General features: G+C 53.3%; 8 protein-coding genes across 9 annotated transcripts; 4 read left to right on the top strand and 4 right to left on the bottom strand.

Moving 5' to 3' along the window:
* Window positions 1-36: 36 nt before the first annotated feature.
* On the bottom strand, window positions 37-1,824 carry PV07_04687 (uncharacterized protein; the record flags this gene model as incomplete). Its single annotated transcript, XM_016391518.1, has 1 exon — window positions 37-1,824. The coding sequence occupies one exon, from the start codon at window positions 1,822-1,824 to the stop codon at window positions 214-216; it is 1,611 nt and encodes a 536-aa protein (XP_016249037.1). The 3' UTR covers window positions 37-213.
* Window positions 1,825-3,822: 1,998 nt separating this feature from the next.
* PV07_04686 (uncharacterized protein) lies at window positions 3,823-5,777 on the top strand (the record flags this gene model as incomplete). Its single annotated transcript, XM_016391517.1, has 4 exons — window positions 3,823-3,957; window positions 4,023-4,160; window positions 4,270-4,716; window positions 4,773-5,777. The coding sequence occupies 4 exons, from the start codon at window positions 3,823-3,825 to the stop codon at window positions 5,775-5,777; spliced, it is 1,725 nt and encodes a 574-aa protein (XP_016249036.1).
* Window positions 5,778-14,520: 8,743 nt separating this feature from the next.
* On the top strand, window positions 14,521-16,144 carry PV07_04685 (uncharacterized protein). Its single transcript, XM_016391516.1, has one exon. The coding sequence runs from the start codon at window positions 14,659-14,661 to the stop codon at window positions 15,496-15,498; it is 840 nt and encodes a 279-aa protein (XP_016249035.1). The 5' UTR covers window positions 14,521-14,658; the 3' UTR covers window positions 15,499-16,144.
* Window positions 15,939-18,425, bottom strand: PV07_04684 (uncharacterized protein). The gene is made up of 4 exons (XM_016391515.1): window positions 18,236-18,425; window positions 18,011-18,183; window positions 16,289-17,908; window positions 15,939-16,217 (listed from the first exon to the last, which is right to left on the bottom strand). The coding sequence occupies exons 1-4, from the start codon at window positions 18,304-18,306 to the stop codon at window positions 16,123-16,125; spliced, it is 1,959 nt and encodes a 652-aa protein (XP_016249034.1). The 5' UTR covers window positions 18,307-18,425; the 3' UTR covers window positions 15,939-16,122.
* Window positions 18,426-18,646: 221 nt separating this feature from the next.
* On the top strand, window positions 18,647-19,666 carry PV07_04683 (ribonuclease HII; the record flags this gene model as incomplete). Its single annotated transcript, XM_016391514.1, has 1 exon — window positions 18,647-19,666. One exon carries the CDS (start codon window positions 18,647-18,649, stop codon window positions 19,664-19,666), a length of 1,020 nt encoding a protein of 339 aa, XP_016249033.1.
* PV07_04682 (uncharacterized protein) lies at window positions 19,638-22,056 on the bottom strand. The gene is made up of 2 exons (XM_016391513.1): window positions 21,379-22,056; window positions 19,638-21,295 (listed from the first exon to the last, which is right to left on the bottom strand). Exons 1-2 carry the CDS (start codon window positions 21,404-21,406, stop codon window positions 19,827-19,829), a joined length of 1,497 nt encoding a protein of 498 aa, XP_016249032.1. The 5' UTR covers window positions 21,407-22,056; the 3' UTR covers window positions 19,638-19,826.
* A 614-nt stretch (window positions 22,057-22,670) lies between these two features.
* PV07_04681 (uncharacterized protein) lies at window positions 22,671-23,619 on the bottom strand (the record flags this gene model as incomplete). Its single annotated transcript, XM_016391512.1, has 2 exons — window positions 22,671-23,224; window positions 23,283-23,619. The coding sequence occupies 2 exons, from the start codon at window positions 23,617-23,619 to the stop codon at window positions 22,671-22,673; spliced, it is 891 nt and encodes a 296-aa protein (XP_016249031.1).
* On the top strand, window positions 23,268-25,944 carry PV07_04680. Of its 2 annotated transcripts, XM_016391511.1 has the most exons (5): window positions 23,268-23,667; window positions 23,732-23,830; window positions 23,882-24,212; window positions 24,275-25,407; window positions 25,471-25,944. In XM_016391511.1, the coding sequence occupies exons 3-5, from the start codon at window positions 24,016-24,018 to the stop codon at window positions 25,665-25,667; spliced, it is 1,527 nt and encodes a 508-aa protein (XP_016249030.1). In that variant the 5' UTR covers window positions 23,268-23,667; window positions 23,732-23,830; window positions 23,882-24,015; the 3' UTR covers window positions 25,668-25,944. The 2 variants fall into 2 exon arrangements, with proteins under 2 accessions (XP_016249030.1, XP_016249029.1); XM_016391510.1 differs by having other exon boundaries at window positions 23,268-23,830.
* Window positions 25,945-26,176: the final 232 nt, after the last annotated feature.

Below are 26,176 nucleotides of genomic sequence, written 5' to 3'. Positions count from 1 at the left end.
ATTCCTGGGCTGCGACGAGCTCGTTTGTTGACCATTGCAATCGACTGCGAGGTGGCGACCCGTGACAGGCGAGCGCTCCTGCAAATGACACCGCTACCCTCTGAGACGCCAAACAAGAACTCGACATGATCCCGAAACACGACATCTCCCATATATGCAAGACTCCCAGCTCTTGTCTGGACCCAACAGCGAGGTGTAGTCCCCGTGGGTCCTTTATGAGTCGAAGATGGGAGCGAAAATCGGGACTCCCCGACTCTCCAAGCCGTAAACCACCCTTCTGGTAACCTTGGGGTTGGAAATGACAAAGACTGCCTCCGCACCGGACAAAACAAACAGCTCGTAGGTCTGTTTGACAAGGTTGGGTCTGCCAGAGACAGTGGTGTTGATGATGATGGCTTCTGGATCAGCCCGACGAACAACCTCGATGACGCGCTTCGAGTACGTGACTTCGGGATCAGGGGTAGACCAGAGTATGCGGCATGAGACATCCCTCTTATGTAACAGTGACATGATGGGACCAATTCCCGAGCCAGTGGCGACGAGAACCATCTTCCTGAAGATTGGCGCCACATGGAGCACCCCCATTGTGGGAATGCCACGAACCCATAATTTCGTGGGCGGTGATCTGATCAGCCGAGATGTCCAATCTCCAGCCTTGGATACAAGGACCGAGAAGCCGCGTCCGTCTTCTTCTGGTATGCCCGCAAATGCATGCCATTCAAGGAGCGGACTATCTGACAGTCGAGGAGCCGCACAGAGAGGCAAGTTTGTATATGTAAAGTGGAGACGTATCGCATGATCGGACAATGGCTCTGCATTCACCGAGACCTTCCGGAGCCACACCCATGGCAATGCAATGGAAATGGTGGCAATCAGAAGTGTCCAAAAGACGGGGCTTTCGAGGACTAGTTGTTGGGCTGGGACATTGAAGGAGGCATCATGAACCCTTGCGTCTGTCAAGAGCCCGAATTCAGCCCAAAACAGCCCTACAGCAGTCCAGCCGGCAAAACGATGGACTAGCTCAAACTGATTATGCATTCTCGCGCGTATGCCAGGATGAGCCATGGTGATGATGGAGATCAAGAGGACGTCAAGGACGACGGTGATGATGGGGATGCTGTTCTGATGCCGCCGCAATGCTCCAGTTTGCAATGCTCTGACAGTCGACACATTGAAAAAGGCGAACCACACGGCTGCAGACACGCCTGCACCGCTATGTAGGCCCCCTAGATGATAGATCTTTGCGGCTAACCGTCGAAATCGCAGTGGGAACCAACGGGGACATTGGCCAAAGGTCCAGAAGAGTGCATTGATGACCAATTCTTGTCGGATCAGGACACCCACGGTCAGATTGATAGATACCGCGGTCGCAGCCCACTCTGGTGACATGGTGAGCAGCTGATGTTGTGTAGCCAGCACAATGATGGCTATGATATTTGCAGTCAAAGCGAGGGCGTTGAGGCGGCGGTACACGGAGAAAATAGTCCACCGTAGGTTACGCAAGAAGCGGGTGTATTTTTTGTCAGGCATTTTTATCTCGGGTACAGGCTGCTTCTCGAGGATGACTGAACCTGATCTGGAGGATGTGTGATCTTGTGCAACTTTGGTGCCAGGTACTGCTACGCCTGAAGCTCCCAGAGACAATGTCGTGGGGTCTGCGCCATCGATTTGCGTTATCGGATAATTGGGCTCGTCGGGATCGTCAAAGAGGTTGTGAGGGACAATATGACTTTCTATGGGCCCCCTTTCGTCGACATGGAAGGGGCCTTGGTCCTGCCGTTGAGACTCGAGAGTGTAGAAAGATGCAGAAGCTGGTGATGCCATTGTGAAGAGACTAGACGCGTTTGTCAGTCAAGATGTTGGAGTAGGCTAAGCGGCTGTGTTTGCGGCAGAGAATGGAAGAGACAAACGATATCAATATCAGCAGAAAGGTGACCGTGAGTGACCTGACCACGCGACAAGATCAACTCCGTGAACTCCGTGCAATTGGTGATAGTGGCCATTGAGTAATGGTCACGACTCGAAGGAGAAAACCGCACGTGAAATGTTGGGAGCTGATGTTCCGAACAGCGACAAGATTGCCAGACAAGAGAGGTGAGGCAGTCTTGACCCCGTGAATTGAGCACTCACCAGGTTTGCTTTTCCAAGATACCCGATGGTCAGATGTGGTTGGTGTGCATTGAGATGGGATAGGATAAGATCATCTGAAGGGAGGTATCTGGAAGCCTTATAACCATGGGAAAGGAGGCTCGAGCGGAAGCGGTCAATGGCAAGGCCAAGTGTTGCTCTTGTTTTCTCCAGTCCCAGACAAGTGAATTCAGACAGTATTGCAGTACGTAGGATATGCGTCTCGCAAAACCATGAGGTGAATGGGTAATGGAGAGGTCAGGTGGCAAGTGACTTGGCGAGGAGTGAAGGAAGCTGAGCAGCTGAGCAGCTGAGCAGCTGAGCCAGGTGTTTTAAGATGGGGGGAGCAGTGGGTGACTCGAAAACGTGGAGAATGAGAAATCACGCAGCCGAAGCCGAAGGATGACAGAAACTCGAGGCGAGCTCAGAAGGGAGCCGATTGAGTGCGAGGGAGGTACACGAGGGAGGCGAGGCGAGAGGCGAGAGACAGGAGACGGGCGATGGCGAGATGCTGGGAGGAAGTGCTGCTTTTCTGCGGGATGTCGGAGGAGGGCGTGGATATGCAAGTAGGAATACGGAGGCGTGGGCAGCTCGTGTTGGTGCGTGTGTTGCTTCCCATAGAATTGGACGAGGACGAGGGCGAGGGCGAGGATGTAGGCGTGGATGTGGATAAGGATAAGGATAATGCGTGTCTATGCATCGAGGATGCCAAAGGAGGATTCGACCCACGGATTTGGATCGATTGAGGAGAGATGCGGAATGGCCCAGCTACTGCAGGCATGTCTTGTCGGTAGCCAATTGATGGTCAAGCCAATATATCGATTCGCATTGGGGAGGCAGTGGCAGGAGCTTCGTGTGGGAGACCGGCTGGTTCCCTTCTGTCTTCTCTCTTCGTCCTTCTCACTTCTCAATGCCACTGCCACTGCCACTGCCACTGCCTGCGCCCTTGTCGCCCCCCTGCCTCTCCTGCAGCTTTGCATCTCCATCACTCTGATGCTAAAACAGCCTAGGAGGACTCATGGCCAGGCAGGGAGCAGAGCGAGACGAGTAGCTTCTGTCGGCTGGGCTGGAGGTGACTAATGGAGCCGCTGTCAGAATCCCTCTGCACACCTAGCCAGGTAGCCAGGTAGCCAGGTACACACCCATGTAGCATCCTGGTATGGAGGGGGATGTTGTATGGCGGCCACTCTGAATGTTTCTCTCACTCTCACCTCACCTTTCACCTTCCACCTCTAAGCCGCTGCTTCTTCTGTAGCAATCCCTTTTATTGCTCCTGCCCACTATACCATGCATCGTTGCAGCTCACCAGCACCAATGACCAATGAGGCGATGATGACGGTGAGGACAATACTGACGCTGGCGTCGGCCTCGTCCTCGACCCAACCAAGAACCTTTGTAGTCAGTGACATGCCTAAAACTTTTCACCATCTTCACTCACCTTCCCTAGTCACTTATCCCTAAAAGACCTTTTCCACTCCAGGTTGTAGGTGTATCCTCATTTCTTTCTTCTCCCCCCCCCCCCCCCGTGCTCCTCTGACCGCGGGATCGGTCTCATCTCACAGATTCTCACAGCTTATCCGTCTTTGCTTCTCCCTCGTGCTCACCAGAGGTGTGCTTCTGACATCTCTTGTCTCACCTGACCGTCCAAAGAGCTGTGACACCTGTCTTTGCTGTCTGCAAGCCCCTCGTTACACAATGTCTCTGTCCCAACATCACCCCACAGATGCCGTCGATCCTGTCTGGACTGCTCCAAAATCCATCCAGATTCCATCCACTGACATCTTGACCTTTGCCTTTGCCAATCTCAGCCAATATGACAATAGTTGCCCGGTAAGCTGCTTGAACTGTTGCAGCTTTGTGGATTTTCTGCTGACCCCTTTGATCCTGGTTCACAGATCTTCATCGATGCCAGCAATCCCTCCAATAGAATCTCGGCCCAGCAAGCTCGTCGGACCATTCTTCAATTGACCCACGGCCTTCGGGCCCTGGGCCTGAAAGACGGCGAATGCGTGTGCCTGCATGCCTTTAACAACGTGAGTCCTGCTCCGGTTGCTCAAACCGGCTATTGCCGCCGTGCCCCCTGCTTCACCTTGATGCTGTGTGACTTGGCTGACCAGGGGTTCGACTTGGGGTCGAAGATAGATCTGGTATCCCCTGATCTGGTTGGCGATAATCGGATCCGGGGCTCGTGTTGTTGGGTCCAATCCCAAATACACCAAAGACGAATTGATTCATCTGCTCAGTCTCACAAAGCCCAAGGTCGTCTTTGCTCAGGTGGATTGCATTGAACCAATCGCTGAGGCAGTCGCCCACTGCGGAGCGGAGTCCCAAATATTCACCATCGAGTCCCATGACGCCTCCCACCAAGCCCGAGGTCGAGCTTATGCCAGCTGGCGGGCACTGTTGCTCGAGCCTGATGGTGATTGGTACGCTCGCACTGCAAATCGCAAACCTGACCCAGAATGCATCGCGGTCTATGCCATGACAAGCGGAACAACCGGTCTCCCCAAGGCGGCCATGATCTCGCATCGGTATATCGTGGCCTTGACTTCAACCTTGGAAGATGTCTTCCGTAGCAGACCATACCGAGTACCATACCCTGTCGGTTCCAAAGGTTGCAGAAACGAGACTGACATGCTTCATAGCCATCACAGCTCATCTGTCTGCCTGTCTTTCACGCATTTGCATCACCCTTGGCCCTGATCCTGCCACTTCGATTGGGCGTTCCCACCTTTTTTCTGCCAAAGTGGTCGCTTTCGGAATATTTGCAAGCCATACAGACCTACGCCATCACCGATACCCCCGTCTCTCCCCCAATCATTGGCGCTTTGACCAGGCTCCCCGCTTCAGACATGCCCATTCTCCAAAGCCTCCGATATGTCATCTCCGCCGGTGCTGCTCTTCCTGCAAGCGTGCAGAACAAGCTGTACGATGTCTTGGCTCAAGATGCGGTGATTACTCAGTGTTGGGGGACGACCGAAGCAGGCTGGCATTCTCTAGGCAGTTGGGAAGAGAAGGATTCGTCGGGAAGCGTGGGGCAATTGCTGCCGAATGCTCAAATGAAGTTAGTGGATGAGGACGGCAACGTGATTGTCCAGGAAGGCAAGGCTGGAGAAGCGTTGATCAAAACTCCGACTTTGTTCTCTGGGTATCTGGCCAATCCCGACGCCAATAGAGACTCTTTCGACTCTGATGGCTTTTACCGCACCGGCGATCGCATAGAGGTTCGGGAAGGTCGTCTGCACTATTGTGACCGAATCAAAGAGACCTTGAAAGTCAAGGGGTGGCAAGTCTCGCCGAGCGAGATCGAAAGCGTCCTCATTCAGCATCCCCAGATTGCGGATGTTGCTATTGGCGGCGACATGCGGGAGAACGAGGACGGACTGCTTGAGACGTTTCCAACCGCATACGTGGTTCGGTCCCCCGGCAGTTCTGAGCCTCCATTGGCCGAGCAGGACGTCAAGGAGTTTGTCGCTTGCAGGCTCATCTCATACAAGCAGATCACCGGGGGAGTCATCTTCGTCACGCAAATTCCTCGAACTCCATCTGGAAAGATCATTCGTCGAAATTTACCAGAAGCAGAGCGCGATTTGTCTAGCGAGAATCCGGTGCCAAAATCTGAAGAGGAGGAAGGAGCCAACTACCACTGATAGAGGCTGTATCTGTTTGTGGGGACAGCTTGAAAGGCAGATTGTGTCAAAACAGCAGGAAAACAAAAGGGGCGCGCGGCCGGTCTGAATGCGACTTTTCTTGTGAATGGATGGCTGTAACAACAACGACAACAACCCTCGAAAAGATCCGTGCCAAGCGATTAGTAGGATTAGGCATGAGCTCAGTTGACCAGCGTGTCGGTCATGTTGGACAAATGAGTTGAATATTCAAGAGAGCATGCCCACAAAAGGGGACAGGACCTGCATACTGCTCGATAACACAACTATTGAGACACTTCCAGAAACGATCCGAATGGTCTACAGTTGAGGGACGACCAATGTCGAGTGCTCAGGGTTTCAATGCTCAAAGAGTCGGGGACAAGGAAGAATGAAGCAGGCGGTGGCAGGTAGCAAACAAATGTCAAACTTGAGGAATGCGATGCACCTTGTTTGGCGTGCCAAGCGAAGCCAACCATCATCATTAAAGGTTCAACCGAATCAATCCTCGTGAAACAGGCCGGAAGCATTCCGACCCAAAGCACCACATCTTACAGACACCCCCAGTTATGATATCGAAAGCCAGAGGACGGATGCCTTCCGTCTTAGTGTGATGCATCTGGAGCAGCTTCGCCTCTATGAGGTACTGTACCCCGCAATGCTACCACAGCCCCCAGTCCCCAGTCCTGTTCCAGTTTCTACAATGGTAAAGCATGTTTCCTACTGCATACCCTGCCTGAGAGATGCACATGGGCACATCCGCCAGCCTGTCCATATCTTAGCAGTCTGCCAGAGCTCATCTTAGTACCACACACCGGATGAACCTCCAGCCCTCGAACCATGGCACAGAACTATTTTGCTTATGTGGCCGCTGATGCTCCCCAGCCTCCAACGGTGAACAGAGCATGCCAGGAGTGCAGTAGGTAAGGCCTATTTCGTCCCTGCAGACGCAAATTGCTGGCCCTAACATCGTCTGGGATTAGGAAGAAGACAAAGTGTGAGTTAGCCGATTGAACATAGACTCCACGGATGCACTGACTGGCAAAGGTGACATGAGACTGCCCGCTTGTGGCCGTTGTGAGAGGCTCGGCTCACAGTGCATGTTTCCCATCAGGAAGAAACCCTGTCGACCACGCGGAAGAGCTAGACAGACTCCGAAGGGTAAGTGGTGAGCGTCAGTGCGAAGAAAACCAGCAGCAGTTGCACTGATAGATATGCTCTAGACTCTAGCGATGTCACAAATCAGCTGCTAGGTCGGTTCGAAAGCACAGTCTTGTACACTTATTAACAGGGAAAAGGACGAAATTTGGATCACAGAAGCTCCAGCTTCAGTAATGGCAGCCAACTGGACTCTCGACAAGCTTCAAATGCCTCAAGTTATGCTCCTTCCATCTCGTCCCCTACTCACCGCGACCAAACGACTTCAGAGACTACAGGACTAATCATCCCAAATCTTGACATGTCTCCTCCCACAACCGGAGCCTTGCCACAGTGGTCGACAGGGCGACAGTCTCAAGATGCGTGTGCCCCAGACGATAATGGATGGCATCTTCCCAGCGAAACAGCAACCGAATTGTAAGCGTCTGCTTCACTTGTAACCTCTTTATCCTGATCGAAGAAAGGCTGCATTTGTTCTTCGACAATGTCCAAGTGTGGCTCCCGATATTTCACCGCCCTTCCTTTTGGAAGCAATATGTTCCATTCGAAAACACGATAGTGTCCACAGCGGGCCTTGGGGCCGACGAGATCTTCATGATCAATGCCATATTTGCGCTGACCGCAAGATTCTCGACTGCAGCCAACTTCGATCATGTCCCGATCCTCGATCGAGGAGACGTTTTTGTGGACCGAGCTGTGACCATCAAGGATGAGATCATGAAAACCCTCGAAGAAACAAGCACGGAATTCCTCAAGGCATGTGTTTTGCTCGCATCATACTATTGCACCTCCGGGCAGCTGGGGCAGGGGTCTCTCCTTACCAGCATGTGCGTGCGGCTTGCCCACGACCTTGCATTGAACAGAGTCGATGAAGATCCATCCGAGCTTCCAGATCCGTTCAGTGATGTCGATGCCTGGGTGCGAAAAGAAGACCTCCGGAGACTGTGGTGGGCAATCTTCGATCTAGACACCTTTGTATCTACGGTGGTACGTCAGCCCTATGTAATCGAGAGAAGAGAGATGCAGGTGCATTTGCCAGTTGCAGACCATCAATGGTTTTCTGGCATCCCGCTCATATCAGCTGTCCTCGATCACCAACCTGCCATGGTATGGAAGAGCTTGCAGGGTTGTCCGAATCAGGCTCCTCGGGCGTGGTATCTGGTCTGCAATTATCTCATGTCTTGTATTGCTGTTGCAGCGAGACAGACATCTCAGGCGCCCGCCAACACAGCCCTGGAGCTGGATAGTGCGCTCTGCTGTCTTCGACTTGCTTTACCTGCTGAATATCAGCTACAGTCTCTGTGTATCGACAAAGAAACCTACAGAGAGCATAACTGGATCCTTTGCTGTCATTTCATGATCTTATCGTAAGTGGAACCCATTTTCCCATCCCCTTTCCTTCCGTCTCATCTCCCACCCTCGATACACCCCTTCGCCTAACAAGCATGACCAGCTGTGACAGTATCTTGGAAAACATACGGTATCTTCAATACGATGTCGGATGTGCCAACGAGAGATTATCCCTGTACGGGAAACGAATTGTGACCCAAATGATCGATATCGCAAGGCAGTGCAAGCCCGAATATATCCCCATGAACCACCCCTTTATGGGATGCTGTATCGTCGTCCCGGGATGCCTCGATGCTCGGGGCCTTGGTCTCAGCCTGCGGAACGAAGACGTATCGAGTTTGCTGCTCTCCCACATCGGGAGATACTGGAAGTTGGGCCTGGTAATGCAAAGTGAATTGGCACCCTTCCCGTCCGCCGACCGCACAAAACTGACATGTGTCACCCAATAAAAACAGAACTTATTACCGCGGTCAGGCAAGGTCTCGATCTCAAACAGCGGCAGTCAACCGGGATGACTGAGCAGAAATTGAGGCGGTTCTCCATCTTTCTCCCTGAGAACCGAGTGGGAGTCGGCCCGCAGCAACCGACCCCTTCGCCGAATGCTTTCACCGAAGCACCATTCTACCATGCCGCGACGAGCCCTGGCATGCCCGATGTCGCGGGCGTAGGGCCGAGCAAGACGATCAACTCGTGCGATCTATTCTACGCCAACCCGTTTGATTTCTGGTATGGCATCAACAATGTGTAGGTGAGGCCTTGCCTTGGGCACGCAATCGTGGGCGGGTGAGGTGAGGTGACTACTACAGGCATCTGTATCTACACGGAATGACCCCGTCGGGAAGTCGATGCTCTCGTCCCCCGGATCCGGGAATGTTGTTGACGGGACACGGAAAAGGTTGTCTCGACAAAATTCGTGGGCCGGATTTCCTTTTTATTAGGAAGAGTCCTGGACGCTGAGGTCAACCCTGTGAGCTGCGGTCTTGGGTTTCAAGCTATGCTCCCCAAGCATATCGAAAGTCAAAGGAGACCTTTTTTTGTATTGGTTCGGTTGAGTAGCCAGGTGTATGGCAAGAAACCAGCCTAACTTGCTATACAGGGAGGAAATCAATCGCAGGGTACCGAAGACAAAAAGTAAGAGCAGTGGATTCGTCAATGCCACGGAGTTTGAGCAAAACAGATGTACATTGTGGCAGTTACGTATACAAAATCCAACCTTGCCATGACTTCCCCTTCAACAGCAGCCTTCAACAAGGAAGATCGAGTCTCTGAGTTGGCAACGGGCTGCTTGGTGGTCGGAAGAGTCTCAAGATCCATGTTTCCAGAGTATAGCTGCGGTCACTCTTTGGCTGCGTCGGCAGCTACCTTTTTGTTCTTTTTGAGCGAGGTCTTCCAAGCAGGCTTGCCACTCAGGTAGAGGTCGTCGATCTGCTCCAGGCTGAGACGGCCGGTTTCGGGAACGAAGAAGAAGCACCCAAGCCATATGATGGCAGAGATCCCTGGATTTGTACTGGTCGTCAGTATATTCACGTTCAAATGCATCACGAAAGACAACTATATCAATTGGAGTCGAGACCTACCGAAGAAGACATAGCCGACGTTCAATCCCAGGTTGCCGTAGTCCTTGTTGATCATGTAAGGGACGCTGAAGGACAGGCCAAAGGAGAAGATCTCGTAGATCAAAGTGACAAATGCCTGTCCGTAAGTCCTCAAACGGAGCGAGTGCTGTTCCGGCGCCATGGTCGACAGGCTGGTGCTCACAGTCAAGCCGTAGGTGAAGTTCCAGAGGCAGAGGAACACCACCAGGGTGCGCATGGCGACGGGGCTCGTCTGGCCAACACCAGATCCCACGGCGGCGATGAGCAGCATGAACATGCCCAACCCAGCGTAGCCTGTGAGAAGAGCGAACCTCCGCCCTCCGTACTCGGTCACGAACGGGGCGCCGAGAACGCCCACGCAGGTGCACGAGGCAATAATCACGCTGGTGAGGAACGGGTCCTTGATGCCGACGCCGGAGAGGAAGATGGCGGCGTAGGTGGTCATGAACTTGGACCCGGTCAGGGCGATCCCCAGGACCACAATGATGGCCGCGGACGTCCGGCGCAGATTGACGCCGTGGAAAATCTCCAGGAAGGTCGACGTCTTCTCCGTCAGGATCTCCATCTCGATGTGGGCAAGGACCTCCTGGACCTGGCGCGAGACGACGGGGTCGTCGGCGGGCTTGCCGTAGTATGCCCCAAACGACCTGCGCGCGTCGGCCTCTCGGCCCTTGAGCAGGAACCAGCGCGGCGACTCGGGGAACACCAGCGTGGTCAGTCCGAAGATGACGGCCAGCGGGATGTGGCAGATGATCGGGGTCTGCCACGCCAGGTTCGACGTGTATTTGGATGTGGCCAGGCACACGCAGCCGGCCATCATGTTGCCGATGGCCAGCCCGTAGCTGAAGAACGACAGCAACATGCCCCGGGTCTTGGGCAACAAGCACTCCACGCCCCAGACGGGGCCCGCGGCGAGAAGAACCCCGAGCCCGACGCCCTGGATGCACTTGCAGGCCATGTAGTTGAAGTAATTCCCCGCCGTGCCGAGCATGCCTCCTGCACCAGTAGCGATGAGCGCGCACGCGATCTGGATGGCCCCGCGGCGGCCCAGATAGTTGCCAATAAGCCCGGCGAGGGCACCTCCGATGCCGATGAAGATGATGGCCACCGAGACCAGCGACTGTTGCAGTGCGGTGAGGCTGTACGCGTAGACGATCTTGCCGGTCGAGGTCTCGACGGGGCCGTAGCTGCCAAAGGCTTCCTTGAACGGAGTCATGAGGAGGACGCCGCCACTGTAGCCTTATCTTCACTTAGTGATCTGTCGTCTTTGTCGAACGGTGATTTTCAAGCGTCCCGATAAGAGGACTCGCACGGCCGAGGACGATGGGACTTCTTACCGAGATCAAAATTATACATCCATCCCGTCATGCCGACGTAGACACCCAGACATAACATTCGCTTGGTGAGCTTGAGCTTCTCGGGGCGGGTTATTTCTGATGAGACTCTGTCGATGTGCTCGGTGACGCTCTTGCCTCGTCCTTCCTCCTTTTGCATAATCTCAAAGTCTGACATATTGCTGGCACAAACTCAAGTTGAGATAGGGCAGATCGAGCAAGTAGAAGTCGTGAGCAAATTGATGTGCGGTGCAGACACCACCATCGTTCGGGGACTCGCTACCTTTAATAGGGCTGCGATTCATCTTCCCGCTTTTGTTCCAGACCGACCACATTCCCCGTGGGGTTGAGCTGTGCTTCTGGAGCCCATCCGACATTTGGAAGAGTTCCGGTGCTGACGGGGTTTCGGGATATCTTTTGTCAGAGAGGAAGATTTCGAGGGAGTTCAAGTAAACTCGGGAGCAAGGACAGGTGCGGTTCCATTCCGACGCAACAGACCTGGAATCCGGGGTGCTTGACGAGAGATGGGTGTCCAGTCGAGGCAACGGGGGTCTCGACGACGATGGAGCGGGAATTACACCCAGAAGGGTAACTTGATGGTCGACCCCCATTGGCCAGACCCCGGAACGGGCGGGGGACTTCTGGGGATTCCGGGGATTTGGGGGAAATACACAGATTGGGACAAGGCTGCCACATGGTATGGTCGTATCAACAATGAAACCTCTGCGGCTTTGGGAAACGAGGTGCCAGGACAAGCACCCTGTATGTCAATCAACGTGGACTCGAACAACTCCAACTTCGAGGGCATGGCCTTTAAATACATTCTGCTCTTGCTTTGGGGATATGGGAACTATTTGCTTCATCTTCATTCATTCTGGTTAAGTCGGTCACGATACCGCCACCATGATAGACACTGCGAACTTTGCTGCTCACTTGGAGTCAGTCCTCCATCGAAAGCGGTTGATTGCCTGTGCTGTTGGATTCGCCTTCGTGGCATATCAGACGGCATTGCTGATATACTATTTCTTCTTCCACCCGCTGCGCAAATTCCCAGGACCCTCGGCCGCAAGACTTACAAAGCTGTACACCAGGCGCGGAAACTTCTACGGTCGTAAGTCAGAGATCATCCATGCAGCGCACGTGAAATATGGTGAGTCTCCTCAAAAGCTGGCTTCTTTCAACCTGAGGCTGATGGAAGTGATTTCCCCCCGAGTCATAGGCCCGGTCGTGAGAGTCGGCCCAAATGAAGTTTCCTTCGCCACCCCCGCTGCCTACAAGGAAATATATGAGTCGGACATTTTCGCAAAGGACGAGAAGTTTTATGTAGGAAGCAAGTCGAAGTCCAACGGTTAAAGTCCTGGCTGATGGCGCTCGTGAAGAGATCCAAAAAGATCGTTGCCCACGATTTCCTGCTAACATATCGGTCAGTCTCCCTGCTGCTTGTGCGCAGACCATGACTCGGGAGTTGATGCATAGATAGGAACTCCTGGGGCAAAGAAGCCCACAAACAGCGGAGAAGGCTGGTGAACCGCGGGTTCTCGCAGTCGGCAATGCTCGAGTTTGAGCCAAACATCGACACTAAGATCACAAACATGCTCGGGAACTGGTCTCATATCAGCAAGAAAGGGGAGGCCTTCGACGTCTTTCCGTGGACCCATTGGTTCGGATTCGACGTCGTCCGTATGTTCAGCATGCCCATTACGTCTCAGGTAGTCTAGTCCAGATGAATGACCAGTTTGCAGACCACCTCCTATTCGACGAAGATCCCGAGTCAGTCAAACAAGGCATTCCACACCATGTCTGGAGCTATTTCAAGTTGACCAGGCCTCTGTTCATAGTAGTAGGTCGGCATCGAAACCTCACCTCAGCATTAACTGACAGCTTTTCGCAGAAAGAGCTCTTTCCCTACTTGGCCAAGTACGGAATATACCTCCCAGGACGATATGGGAAGGGTTTCAGGGCGGTCAGGCTGTGGAAAGGCGTGAGTGATGATTGCCCTAAGTGATCCATGACTGGCCATGCTAAACGTCGGTCCTTTACAGTATGCTTTGACAATTCTCGCGCGGTGTCGAGCTGAAGGCGTCAGAACGCCGTTCCTGAAGCAGATGTTGTATGGAGAGAAAGACATGGCCTTGGGCAGACCGTTGACGGACTCGGAAATTGCAGAGGAGTGTATGGGAGGAATGTAAGCCTGACCGCCATTAGCGACCCCGTTGAGACGCTGTTATTGACTATTGACATAGGTTTGGAGGCAGCGGCACCACGGCCAATACATTCGTCTACATCCTATGGGCGACGCTCAACAGGCCTGATATCGTGTCTCGACTTCACGAGGAACTCGTGATTGCTTTTCCCGATCGCAATGCTGTCCCTGACCACAAAGTGAGTCGCTTCGTTGCTTCAGACAGAATTTGTAGCTGACTTGTGCATATCCAGACTTGTTCACAACTTCCGCTGCTTCAAGCAGTCATCGACGAAACTCTCCGAAGATATCCCACGATCCTCGCGACACTCCCCAGAATGGCCCTTGAGGAGACGACAGTCCAAGGCTTCACAATCCCCAAAGGTGTAAGTATTTCTAGAACAATCTGGATTTTCGGGCACTAAGCTCAGGGTAACAGACTACTGTCGGCTGTCAGAACTACACGATATCACGCAACGAGGAGGTTTTCCCTGACGCCGAGTGCTGGGATCCCGATCGATGGCTGAGGAACGATGGAAATGAAGAACTGAGAAAGCAGGCGCTGACAGCCTTTTCCATCGGATCACGCCGATGCATTGGAATCAAGTATGTTCTTCTCTCTCCACCTTTTCAAGCTCCTACCTATATTTCTCGCCCCTTTTTCGGCTGGCCGGTGGGTCTAATCGCGTGCGTACAGTCTGGCACGAATGGAGTTGAACAAAGTGACGGCTGCGTTCTTCCGACGGTTCGATGGGACTGTCGACCCCTCAATGACTCTGGCGGACATGAGGATGTACGATACTTTCAATGCGGCACCCTGTGGAGGCAAACTTCTCCTGAATCTCACGGAGCGGCCTTGAGGGGAGTAATACCAAGGGGAGTGAAGGCGGGTGTCGATGTGGTTGCGCTCGGGATCGGCCCAAATAGAATGGTGAAGGTCATTGGAAGACATACCTACTATTGATGTAGCATCGCCATGATCTAAAAAGATAGAACGAATGCTTGTAGCTTTTCTTCGATGTGCTTCTAAATGTTGATGGAAAGACGGTCATTTACAACACACTCGTCATTTGAAAAGCCTCTAGGATTCGAAATGTTCTCTACCATCCTCTGCCAACGCCCTTTGTCGACGAAGATTTTTTGCACGACGCTTACGATTTGCTGAACGCGGCTGAGGGTCTCACACCTACATTGATCACTGAGAATTGACTGCTGAACCCGTTGCGCATCGAGAGCCACGTTGACATATCAAGGCTGCTGCAAAAATGTCGCTCTCAACACAAGCACCCATCGACATCACAATGCAAATAGTCGTTCCCAACGACTCCAATCCTACAGGCCCGCCGCTCCTCTCAGCAGAGCGCCGCATAACACCCACGTGGACAATATCCCAGTTGAAATCGAAATTAGAGCCCATCACGGGAATTCCGTCGTCCTCACAGTCTCTTCGCACCAAATCTCTAGATGGGACCTGGATCGCCTTGACCAATGACGCGGCTCTCCTCTCTGATCCCCGGTTCGGGCTTAGGAAGGGCTCCGAGATTGAAGTCCAGGATACCCGGCCTCCTCAGCTGCGACAGAACCTCAACTTCCTCGCCGCGGATCTCAGTTCGGTGGAGAAATACCAAATGCCCGAGACCGAGTACGAGAAGTTGGAGGATTCGGTGCTCGCGTGGAAACGCCGCCAGAAGTTGGGCAGGTTCGATCCCCACGCCAAGTCTCAGTCTCAGATGGTGGAGGAGCGGGGACAGAAGGATGAGAAGGAGATGGAGGCGCGGGGGATCAAGCAGGGACTGAGATGTCGTGTAGGGCGTGATGATGGGAGGAGGGGCACGGTGAGATTCACGGGAGAAATTCCCGGGTTGGGTGGGCAGAGGGAGGAAGGATGTCTCTGGGTTGGTGTGGAGCTGGATGAGCCCGTGGGGAGGAACGATGGGAGCGTCCAAGTCGAACTTGAGGAAGAGGGGAGCAAGAAGGTGTACGAGACGAGGAGGGTGTTTCAGTGCGCGGACAAGTATGGCGTCTTCGTCAGGCCGGAGAAGGTCGACGTGGGCGACTTTCCACCCCTGACTGATCTGCTAGATGAGGACATGGAGGAAATCTGAGGTTGGCGAGCGAAGCAAGCACTGGCCGTGCTGAGGAAGAAGAGCAGCCCATGACCACCGGAACTGGCTCCTGCGAGCAGAGAAACATCCTTTCTTGCACTCATCGAGAAAATCAGCTTCGGTGTCATCTCGACGGCAACGTCATGAGACCCCGTCGAAGATTGAACGGGAACGGAGGCCGAAATCCACGACAAAAGGAGACGAATGAAAGGGCTTCCTGGAAGAATACGAGGGCCTTTTCCAGTTCATCCATCAAGCTACCCGTGGAGGACGACTGAGCGATCGCTTGTGCAACCCAGGGACGACAGGGGAAGCGCCGCGGACTACAAAGGGAGAGACCGAGGTATTCAGCACCTCTGTTACGTGGCCTTATGAGCACCCGATGCGACCAGAAAGTCACCCGTAACGGCTACATGATCGCTCATCCAATTGACATATTTGCACTTGTGGCTTGCGAAATTGAGAACCCCTTTTCAGAGCCCTCGCGTTTTGCAAGAGAGTCATGCTCCAAAAGTATATCTTAGTCGTTAACTCTGATTGCCTGAACAGTGTCCAGTGTATGGTCCAGTGCCTCGACAGAGAGACATCTAATCATTCCAAATAGATAGCTTCACACAGGCAAGATCAAGCCTGTTCCTCGACCGGAGGAGGCTCACAGCCCTGACTGAAGAATATCCGGGCCGGCTTCTCCATTTCGTTCTCGATCGAGTATTGATTGCCTGGGAAATTCGCGATAAAAGTCAGCCTGTCAATCTCGTAGTCTTCCAATCGGACACTGAAGTAGACTCACCTCTGGGAACCTGCCAAAAGCCTCCCTTCCCAATGCTGAACCGGTTCATGCTTCCTGTCTCCTCACCACCCGCTGGACCCACCGTCACAGTGACCCTCCCTTTGACGACGAAGAAGCTCATGTGCATTTTCCGACTGTTCTTCGGCCGTTTCACTCCGCCAGGCGGTAGATCCACAAGTCCCGTACCGAAGAACTTGGTGGACAGTATCTTTGCGTACCGAAACGTGGGACCGTCATGGAAGCTCGAGCCCTTAACTTCGCGCGTCTTGATCGCCGCGGGTGCATGGGCGATTTCGACTTCCTCCTCCAGTTCCGTGGGTGCCTGTTCTTCGTTGTCCCAAATGGAGACATTCCCGCGAAGCGTGCCAGTCCCAGTCTCCCAGGGTTCGGCATCTGGATCGTCGGGAATCTCGTCCATGTCGAACTCTGAATCCGACTCCTCGGATTCTTCCACTGGTCTTTGCGGTCCCTTGCCCCTGCCCTTTCCATTCTTCTTTTTGGTCTTTGATTTCTTCCTTCCAATGTTCGGCTCAATCTCCTCGATCCGCACAATCTCCTTGATGCTGTTCAAAGGAAACCTGGCGCCGTCCGCTAGACTGCCGCCACCGGGACTCGCGCCATAGACACATCGCTCGTTCCGCCAATATGCCAATGGTTTTACACTGGCCCGGCCACTTCTGGTATGCCTGACACTGTCGTCCGTGGGAGTTTCTCTGCGCAGAATGTAGAGTGATCTCGGTGGGCCCGGCCTTGCTTTTACTCTTTCAACGATCTCGTCGAGCTCCTTTTGTTGTCGTGATGACAATTTGAGATTCGTATCCTTATTCCTTAGTGGTTGCTTTGGTGGTTGCTGTGTGTGTGCGCCTGCCTCTGCTTCTACCGATATGCGATTTGGGCTTGAAGGAGGCTGGACTGCCTCTTTACGAGCGGGAACTCGTCCCTGCTTTTTGCGCGCTTTCTTTGGTACTCGTGATGGTGCGCTATTGCTCTCTTCAAGTACATCCGATTTCCGTTTCTTTGTGGAATTGGCTTTGTTCTGTGCCACTTCAGACAGCGCTATTTCAGGGTCCTGATCTTGGTCTGCTCCTTCGCCATCAAACCCGACATATGCATCAACGTCCTCTGGGGAAAGTTGTCTTTCTGCAAGGGCTGGAGGGGTTTCTGTCTGCTCAACAGATGGCACAACGTCAGCATTAACAAGTGGTGACACCTCCGCTTCTTCGATTGTTTGTTGGTACGGGTCAAAGACCTCGTCCTCGGTAGACGCGTATACTTCATTTTCGATTCGTTGCATTTCGCGACTGGGTCTCGGTTTCCGGGTTTTGTGTGAAACAGGTGTAGTAATGTCTCGTAGTGGTGGCCTCTCTGGACTTGGGCTGAAATTTCTAGGGGCCAGATGCGGTTGGCTTCGAGTCGGCGTTGGTTCCGCGAAGTTTTCGTGATCCTCAACATTCGGGGGCTGCAAACTCTTCCGCATAGAGAATATATCAACGCCATTGCTCTTCCTTGCGGTGCCACTAATACCGCTTTTCCTCGGCGACGATGATCTGGGAGGGGGAATAGGCGTTGCGCGGCTCTTCCTGCGAGACGACAGAGCTTGACTGGGAGTAGGACCTGGACCTATATTGGCGTCAGTTCAACCCGGCTTGACCAGTCGTACCCGACAAAAGGGACGTATTAACACAATGGGACAATTGCCTTCCCACCGGCGATTGCACGTACTGTTGGGGCTCGACATCTGTGGCGACTCGGCCAATGTACTGGGTCCCTCCACACTCTCCACGATCATCACGTTCTTTAACGGCGAGGGCTTGCGCGGGGATGAGAAGATGCCCGAGATTTCCTCCATGCCATTCGCGTCCAGCGGTCGATGATCGAGCGTAACTCCGGTGCGTCTACACATCTGTCAGTGTTTGGCGTCTCCCTTCAGGGCGCATCTATTCTCACCTTCCCAGCTTCCCAATGGCGGAATAATCAACGTTGCCGCGGTCGCGGCGGACCGCGGGTCGAGCAGCCATGGTACACAGAGGTTGAGTCTCAAGAACCGCGTAGTCTTTGGAGAAGTTGCGATATAAGTGCTGGAAATCAAAGTCGTGGGCTGCTTAGAAGAAAGGTATCAATCTGCGCAGCGTTGGTTGAGACGCATTCAATGTTGTCGATAACATGAATTAGGATTAGCGTGATATAGCACAGGAGGGGAACATGATTGGCTACTGCCCGACTAGCGACAATCGGGCAGCGCGGCGAAGCGGGAACATCAAGGGGCGCTACTTGGGACGCGTCGCGGCCGCTCGCCCTCGATTGCGCGTGCTCTACATTTTCTCCCAGTCGAGTATCTGATACAAGGACAACACAATCATGGAGGAAGACGAGGTCGCCGCCTCTGCAGTCTTCGTACCACCCTCGGTACAGGATAACCATGAATCTCTCCTCTCTGGGAAATCCTACGCGCACTACAGCAGCGTGCCCGAAGCCATCACCACCAGGACAGCCTCGTCGTCTGCATCAGGGACGCCGTGCGTTCTCGGTGTAGACGAGGCTGGACGCGGGCCTGTCATTGGCCCCATGGTGTATGGCGTCTACTACGTCCCAGTCGAGATCCAACAGTCCCTTCTTACCGAATCGTATCATTTCGATGATTCCAAGGTGCTCACGCCAGCAGTGCGAGCAAATCTCATGAAGGCGGTATGCACTACTGGAACGGATCTCTTCCAGTCGTCAGGCTGGGCCATCAAATCACTCAGTGCCCGGGACATCAGCGCCGGGATGATGAAGAACGGCGGCTCGTACAACCTCAACGCCCAGGCCATGGATGCCACCATCGAATTGATCCGAGGAGTGCTGCAGCAGGGAGTCAACGTGACAGAGATCTACGTCGACACCATTGGCAAACCCTCAGTGTACCAGAAGAAACTCGAGTTGATCTTCCCGACCATCAAGATCACGGTTGAGAAGAAGGCTGATAGTCTCTTCCCGTGCGTGAGTGCGGCTAGTGTCGTCGCCAAGGTCACCCGAGATGTCAGTTGTGAGGCCCTCTTGGAGGCGTATACTCAACAGCAATCGAACGCAGCCGAGGATGCATCAGAATCGTGGGGTTCAGGATACCCTTCTGACGCCAGATGTGTGAGCTGGCTCAAGTCTGCTATTGACCCTGTTTGGGGGTTTGGGAACGAATGCCGCTTCAGCTGGGGCACGATCAAAGACATGCTCGAACAAAAGGGCGGTCCAGCGACGAAAACTGAGTGGCCGGACCCAGACGAAGACGAGAACACGAGACTCTCACAGTATTTCAGCGCCAACGGGTCGTCAGGGCCAAAAACTGAGAGAGACGAATTGCGGACGTGGTTTGGAGCCGGTGTTGGCCAGGAAGCATTTTGAAACAAAACCGCACCTTCTGGATTTTGGTCAGAAGGGCACAGCTGTCCTTGCCTCCGTCTATTCCCAAATCATTGTGCTTCGCTATCTCAACACATGGACCCAAGATGTCAGGGAGGAACGCCTCGCGAAATGCCTGAATGTCTCGCCTTCAGAATCCCGATTACAGCTTCGCCTTCACCCATAGACCCTTCATGGCGCCTTCCAGGCCGGGCAGATTAGCGGGTCCGTCATAAATATCCCTCTCAACAGCTCTGGTGTTGATATGCACCGGACCCAGATCAGTCACCTTTGCAGCACCCAACAACCGCGCTGCCGTGGCGGTCTCATCCCGGAGTATTTCGAGCACTCTCTCCACTCCCTCAATGCCGCCGGCACCTAGACCGAAGAGCGCGGCACGACCGATACCAACAGCCTTCGCACCCAGGGCCAGTGCCTTGACCACGTCCGTTCCTCTCTTGATACCACCGTCCACAACCACGTCAATCTTGTTGAAGACCTCGGGGCAGTATTTTCTGATCTCTAATAGGGTGTGCACGGACGGCGGTGCTGTATCTGCAGCCCTACCACCATGGTTCGACAAAATGATGCCCCTGACCTGTGGCGCGTGCTGTGCAGCAATGTATGCGTCTTCATGGCACTGCAAGCCCTTGAGAATGATCGGCTTGCTGGTTTGCTTCTTCAGCCAAGGCAGCGTTTCTGTCCAGGTCAAAGTCGGATCCGTGCCAAAGAACAGACTTTGTCCGATGCCGCCGCCGCCCTTCAACTCCGCACCGCCAGCGTCCTTGATGGCCTGGCTCGTATCTTCTACGATAAACTTTCCGCGTTCATCATCCTCTCGTTTGCCTGGGACAGGTGCGTCGAGTGTGAGGCATATGAACTTGATCGCATCCAACTTGTTGATCCTGGCCAACATATCCTCGCTCTTCTTCCGCTCGGTCTGCACATACAACTGCCATCCAAACACTTGATCGGGCCCCGCATCCTTCACGATCTGCTCCGGGGTCATACTCGCATTGTTGGAGATCATCTGCATGGCCCCGAATTTCTTGCACGCCTGTGCGATGCCCCATTCGCCATCGGGGTGAGCCAGGCGAGCCATGGCGGCTGGGGAAACGAAGATGGGCAGGTCGAGCTTGTGCCCGAGAAAGGTGGTGCGGAGGTCGCAGTCCTGGCAGTTCACGAACACGCGCGGCCGGAGAAGGATTTGGCGATAGACTGTGTTGTTCAATTGCTTGCTTGCCAGGTCGTCAGCGGCGGAGTAGTAATATGCCCATCCCTTTCTGGACAGCTTCTTTGTAGCGGCGGCTTCGATCTCGTCGAGGTTCAACATGGCCTGCAATGGCAGCTCGACCTCTGCCTTCGTGTCGGGTGCTGGTCCAACATCTTTCGCCGGTTTGACTGGTTCCGGCAGGCTCTTGGGATCAATAGGGCCCAGGCGGGCGGATTCGGGGAGATTCTCTTCCAGGGTGCCTGGAGGGTGGATGGGATCGTACTCTTCAGTGGCGTCCTTGCCGGCGAGTTTGAGGATGATCTGGGCGCCGCCGGGGTGGGAGGGGAGGAAGTCTGTCACGTCCCACACGTTACCGTAGAGGATGACCCAGCACGAGTCCTTGGAGGTGTGCTTTTGCACTGTATCGCACAGAATGAGATAGTTAGTCTTCAGAAGAGGACGCCGGGGGGATTGTGTGTTGGCAGAGAACGTGATCACCCACCCTCCGCGTAGTCTATGAGCTTCGACATCTTTTCGGCCGGAGTTGTCGCAGTTACGCGATCTCCTGCAACTGTGAGCTGTGAAACAGCACCCTCACAAAAAAGAGGACTGCGGACCGGAATCCCAGGGAGCAGGGACCGTAGCACGCAGAGGAAACGAATAGCGGGTTGCAAGCAACCAAGTCGAGGAATTGCGACGCTCTTTACAGATCTAAATAAAAGTCACCACCGCCCACGACGCAGGTGAAGCTCTTCTAGAAACAAACAAGAAAATAATATTATTATTTCGAACCAGGAAATTGTCCACGAGTGAGGGACAGCAGGATGGAAGCTTCACCACAATCGTCAGAAGCCGACAACAATGGTGACGGACTTCTCCCGCGCCGTGTCAGACTATCCATAGCTCTTTTCAATGAGTTCCCCAACCGCAAAAGAAGGCAATTGTCGGCGTTTGATGCCCCGAGATGAAATCGGCATCTGATGATTGGGGAAGAGAACGAAGGGGCTTGTCACGGTGGCTGAAGTCTGTTTCGGCATCGGATAGAAATGCGGTGGGCGAAGGCTGGGGAAGCAGTGGAGGGAGGATTTTCATCTGATAGGATAGGATGTTATGATATGATTTGATATGATTGTACTCGGTTCCTTGGATGCGTACTTGTGCATAGCTAGCAAGTTGAAACTCCGTCGATGCAAAAGTCCCTCAAAACTGCGGTTGCAAGACTTCTTTGAACCAACTGCTTGGGTTGCGGGGAGCGGGTCTTCGTTGCGACGTGATCCAACCCCGTCACCTCTGAATACTGCTCGCTCATCCGACATTTGCAACAAATATTTCCCGATTGCGCAATCGGATCTTGACGCACGCACGTTATGGTCTTTATCTGAAATAGCTGTGTTTGCCTGACCTCCATAATGCACTTCCTCTCCCCGACGTTTCACTGATGTTCAAGCAAGAGTGATCACGGCTCCAAACTCCCTTCGACTCCATGGCTCGACCAAGCCAGGAGGAATGATTCCCGCAAACCTCCCAATTATGATCGAGTACATCTGCACTGTGGGCAGGACGTAACAAACACGAGCAGGAAACTGTGCTGCATATATTTCAAGAGTAAGGGCTACAATACGTGCAACCTTCAACAACACGTCCAAGAGATGCCGTAGCGCAGCGCAGGCAAACCGCGCAGGTCGCAGTGATCAGATCAGACTTCAATTGGCCCTCAAAGTCGGTCTCATGAGTGATTATCCGTTGCAATACTACAATGTCTCAATAGTACCTGGTATCCTCATCCGAAGTGCTTCAAGACGGCGATTGGCTGCTCAAATTCCCGCTCACAAAGACGACCAGCACGGCTGCGTATGCTGCACAAGCACTAAAGATCTCAGACCTTCGTGCGTTGGACAGCAGAGCGACACATATGGCGAATGCTACCGTGTAGCCTGCCACTATCCCCAGCCGCTTGGTCAAGCTGTGGATATAGAACAAGTTGTAAATGGCCCCGAAGAGCATCACGGCAGCGACCACGATGTTAATGGACGCGACCGCAAGGCTGAGACGATATTCTGATAGAGATCGCACGCTGGGGCAAGAATGCGATGCCTGCGGCTCCTGGCGGCGTTGGAAGAGCAAAGGAGCATGTTCACGAAGGAAAGTAGTGAGCCGGTCGTCATCACGGTTGAAGACCAAGGACATCAAGTCATGTCGATCTGCATATAAGTCTCCGCCGAGGCCAGCGAGGCGTGGAAATGGCCTCTCATTGTCTCTGTTGTAGAAATAGTCGCAGAAGGCCGTATGAGCCTGTTTGGAGGGACGCGGAAGAGCCAACATCTGGGCATTGCGAAGGACCGCTTTTTCTGAAGATGCGAAACCTTGTCAATACCACCTTTCAGCTGTTCCGTCGACTCAACTTACGATACTCTTTGATCTTGCACCTCAGCTGCAGTGTGAGCTCCCGTCGACGCGACTCTTTGCCATCCGCAATGTTCGCCCGTTGTTGCAGAACCTGCCAGTCCATGGCGCCCTCGACCTCATCTTCGCCACCGCGCGCATCCTCTCGGTCGACCTCGTCAAGCTGCAGTTCCAGATCGCGGAGCTCCACCTGCAAATACAGCAAGTTCCGCGCTGCCAGTCTTTCATAGCGCCGATAAATGGAGGAACTGTGCTCTTTGTCGTCGGCTATGAACTTTGCGACGTCTGCGAACCCGATGGCTTCTTCACACACCTTTCCAGTCTCCTCGTCTCGAGGCATGCATTGGATTATGAACACGAACTATAGGAGGCAAGGCTCGATTTGAAGGCAAGCTTCAAATACTTCCTCGCTGCCTGAGGAGGGACCAGGCTGACGATGCCTTTCGAACTAGCGCTCAGAGCAATTGGCCTTGACCGGTGTCCAGGATGCCTAGAGCATGAGGCGGCTGGGCAGGCCAATAACAGTCGCATTACCAGGTGCAAGTTGCCCCGTAAGTACGCAGGGTTGGGTATAACTGACAAGATTGCTGACCCATCAGAAGCATCGCCTTTTACGAGGCGCAGCAGCCAGGCAACGAAGGCATTGGAGCCTCATGGAAGATAATTTCAACCTCCATCCACAGCAGATACTCTTCTTTTCCTCCAAACCCACCTTGGAAAATAACCCGAATACCAGATGGGTGGGAGGTGCCGCAATCCCCGTTCGTGTATTTGCGCTAGCAGATGGTGGTATTGCGATCAGTGCTGCAACATAAACAACCCGGCGCTCTGTGCAGGGAGATGCACTGTTTGCGGAGTAAAACAGCCTCCTTTTGTAAGGGGCGCGAAGGTCCGCCCCGATCCAGGGAGTGTTAATCACACCCCAGCGAATAAGTAAGCTCATTCAAGTCGAGATTTCGGCAACGACTGAATGATCCAGCTAAACAAAATTACAGATCTGGACATTCACACTTGTCAGACGCTACTAACCCTTCCATACCGGATTTTGAAGCCCACCATCTGTCTTTGAGGACTCTCAAACCATCTCGACCACTTTTCGGCGCCACAGATGATGCGTTTGACGTCCTTGCTGAGTCTCGACCCGATGCTGATGGATTGGAGCCTCATAGTATCTTTGTCCGACCCGGCAAGTTACTGTATCTCGACATCATGATCAACGGCTTGAGATTCAGCTCCGTTCCAGATTCGGGCTCCCATATCAACGCTATACCTCTATCGACTTTCAAGCAGCTTGAACAGGCAAGCAAGAGAGGCAGAGCCAAGAGCAGTTCCGTCAGTGCAAATGACGAGTTTTCAGTCATCAGCGTGGGTAACGACACTTCCGCCGGTGCCCTGTTTCAGGTGCAGCTGGTTTGCTGCATTCCAAGTGTAGATCTTGTACCTGAAATAAAAATCTCCCCGGTCTTCTTTCACGTCTTCGAAAGACTAGCCACTGGGGTTTCGGCAATCGTCGGATTGGAGTTCTTGCGACAGACAAACGTATTGACGAACCAGGATTTCAGACTGAGGGAGAGGTCTAGGGCACCAGCGCACACCCCCCAATGCCTGAGTATAGGGAAACATCAGCCATCAAACCTGCGCTTTCATGTTCTTCTCAATGGAAAGGAATTTCTCGCATTACCCGATACTGGCTCTGAGATTAGTCTGATCCACCGCGCTTGCGCCCTTCAACATGGTTTTCCAATCTGTGCCTTAGACGTGGATGATGATGAGAACCATGCTGTGGAATTCGCCAACGGAGAGATTCAAGGCATCTCTGGAAAGGTGCTTGCAATATTGGCATTGAGCGCCCCTGCCTCCGTGGAACCAACCTCATTCGATTGCGGCGTTGTTGATCCGAGAGATTTGTCGACGACACAGATATCTGAAGCGGATGTCGCCCGCCTAGGAACATTCTATGTTCTGGATCAATTGGCACATGAGGTGATCCTGGGTCAGAGAGTGCTCCATGCAATGGACGCATGGAACAGGCACAAGTCTGCCTTCATATCCATCAAGCCTTCTGATGCCAAACAGGACTTGTGCACCATCTTTAGTAGGAAAAGAAAAAGGAAAGGCGAAGACACAAGTGAGTGCTACACCCCCCTACATCTGGTGAAATACCACCATGCTAACAAGCGTGCCCTTACAGGATCACAGTGTTTGCAACGCGAGGCTGTTCGCAAACGTAACGTCGAATTGCAGCGCGAGCAGCTCAACAGGGATCTTGCTCGCGCGGACAAAGATGCTGCAAGACAAGCCTTGCAGCAGAAATTGAGGGAGTTGAATCGTCAAGACCAAGTCGACCGAAACAAGCACGAAGAGGCATTGAACGGATTCACAACCTGACATTATTGATTCCTGTCCCTTCGAATACCGAGTCTCAACTCCTTGACTCTGGACAAAGATTTAAGCGATATTCCCAGGCTCGATCATATCCTCCAATCTTGACAAGTCCGCAAAGCTGGGCTAGAGAACAGTCGTGTATTTCAGTGCTGCACCAACACAACTCCAGTGTACATGGTGGGTAGGATTTTCGTTCACGAGAATTCAAGGTATATACCTGGTATTCGGAGACGGCATCTTTTTCAGCCTTGCCCTACTTGTATAGGTGTAATTCAACCTCTCCCCACAAACCGAGGGCCTCCCCTCCTTATTCCGTTCATCCTCTACTTGGGCATCCTCGCCTGCAGTCCTTGATGGATCATTTGTTATGGTCAGCGAATGCTTAGATCTGTTGTACCGCTTTGGTCAACTTTAGACGGGGCGCGAGGCTGCCTCGACTTGGGGCCGTTTTCCCGAAACGGAGACTCTCCGAACGGGATCTTTCAAAGCCTGGGATGGATGATTGATAGCAC

This window comes from Cladophialophora immunda (genome assembly GCF_000835495.1).
Source record: "Cladophialophora immunda strain CBS 83496 unplaced genomic scaffold supercont1.3, whole genome shotgun sequence".
NCBI classification, from domain to species: Eukaryota; Fungi; Ascomycota; class Eurotiomycetes; order Chaetothyriales; family Herpotrichiellaceae; genus Cladophialophora; species Cladophialophora immunda.
This window is presented reverse-complemented; position numbering and strand designations above follow the sequence as displayed.

Coding starts and splice junctions, on each gene's coding strand:
- PV07_04682 (XM_016391513.1), bottom strand. CDS start 21,406: ATGTCGAAGCTCATAGACTACGCGGAGG. Junction 21,296..21,378: donor GCTCATAGACTACGCGGAGG/GTGGGTGATCAC, acceptor TGTGCGATACAG/TGCAAAAGCACACCTCCAAG.
- PV07_04685 (XM_016391516.1), top strand. CDS start 14,659: ATGTCGCTCTCAACACAAGCACCCATCGACATCACAATGCAAATAGTC.
- PV07_04684 (XM_016391515.1), bottom strand. CDS start 18,306: ATGGCTGCTCGACCCGCGGTCCGCCGCGACCGCGGCAACGTTGATTAT. Junction 18,184..18,235: donor GCCATTGGGAAGCTGGGAAG/GTGAGAATAGAT, acceptor ACAGATGTGTAG/ACGCACCGGAGTTACGCTCG. Junction 17,909..18,010: donor ACAGATGTCGAGCCCCAACA/GTACGTGCAATC, acceptor ACGCCAATATAG/GTCCAGGTCCTACTCCCAGT.
- PV07_04680 (XM_016391511.1), top strand. CDS start 24,016: ATGGGTGGGAGGTGCCGCAATCCCCGTTCGTGTATTTGCGCTAGCAGA. Junction 24,213..24,274: donor AATCACACCCCAGCGAATAA/GTAAGCTCATTC, acceptor ACAAAATTACAG/ATCTGGACATTCACACTTGT. Junction 25,408..25,470: donor AAGGAAAGGCGAAGACACAA/GTGAGTGCTACA, acceptor GTGCCCTTACAG/GATCACAGTGTTTGCAACGC.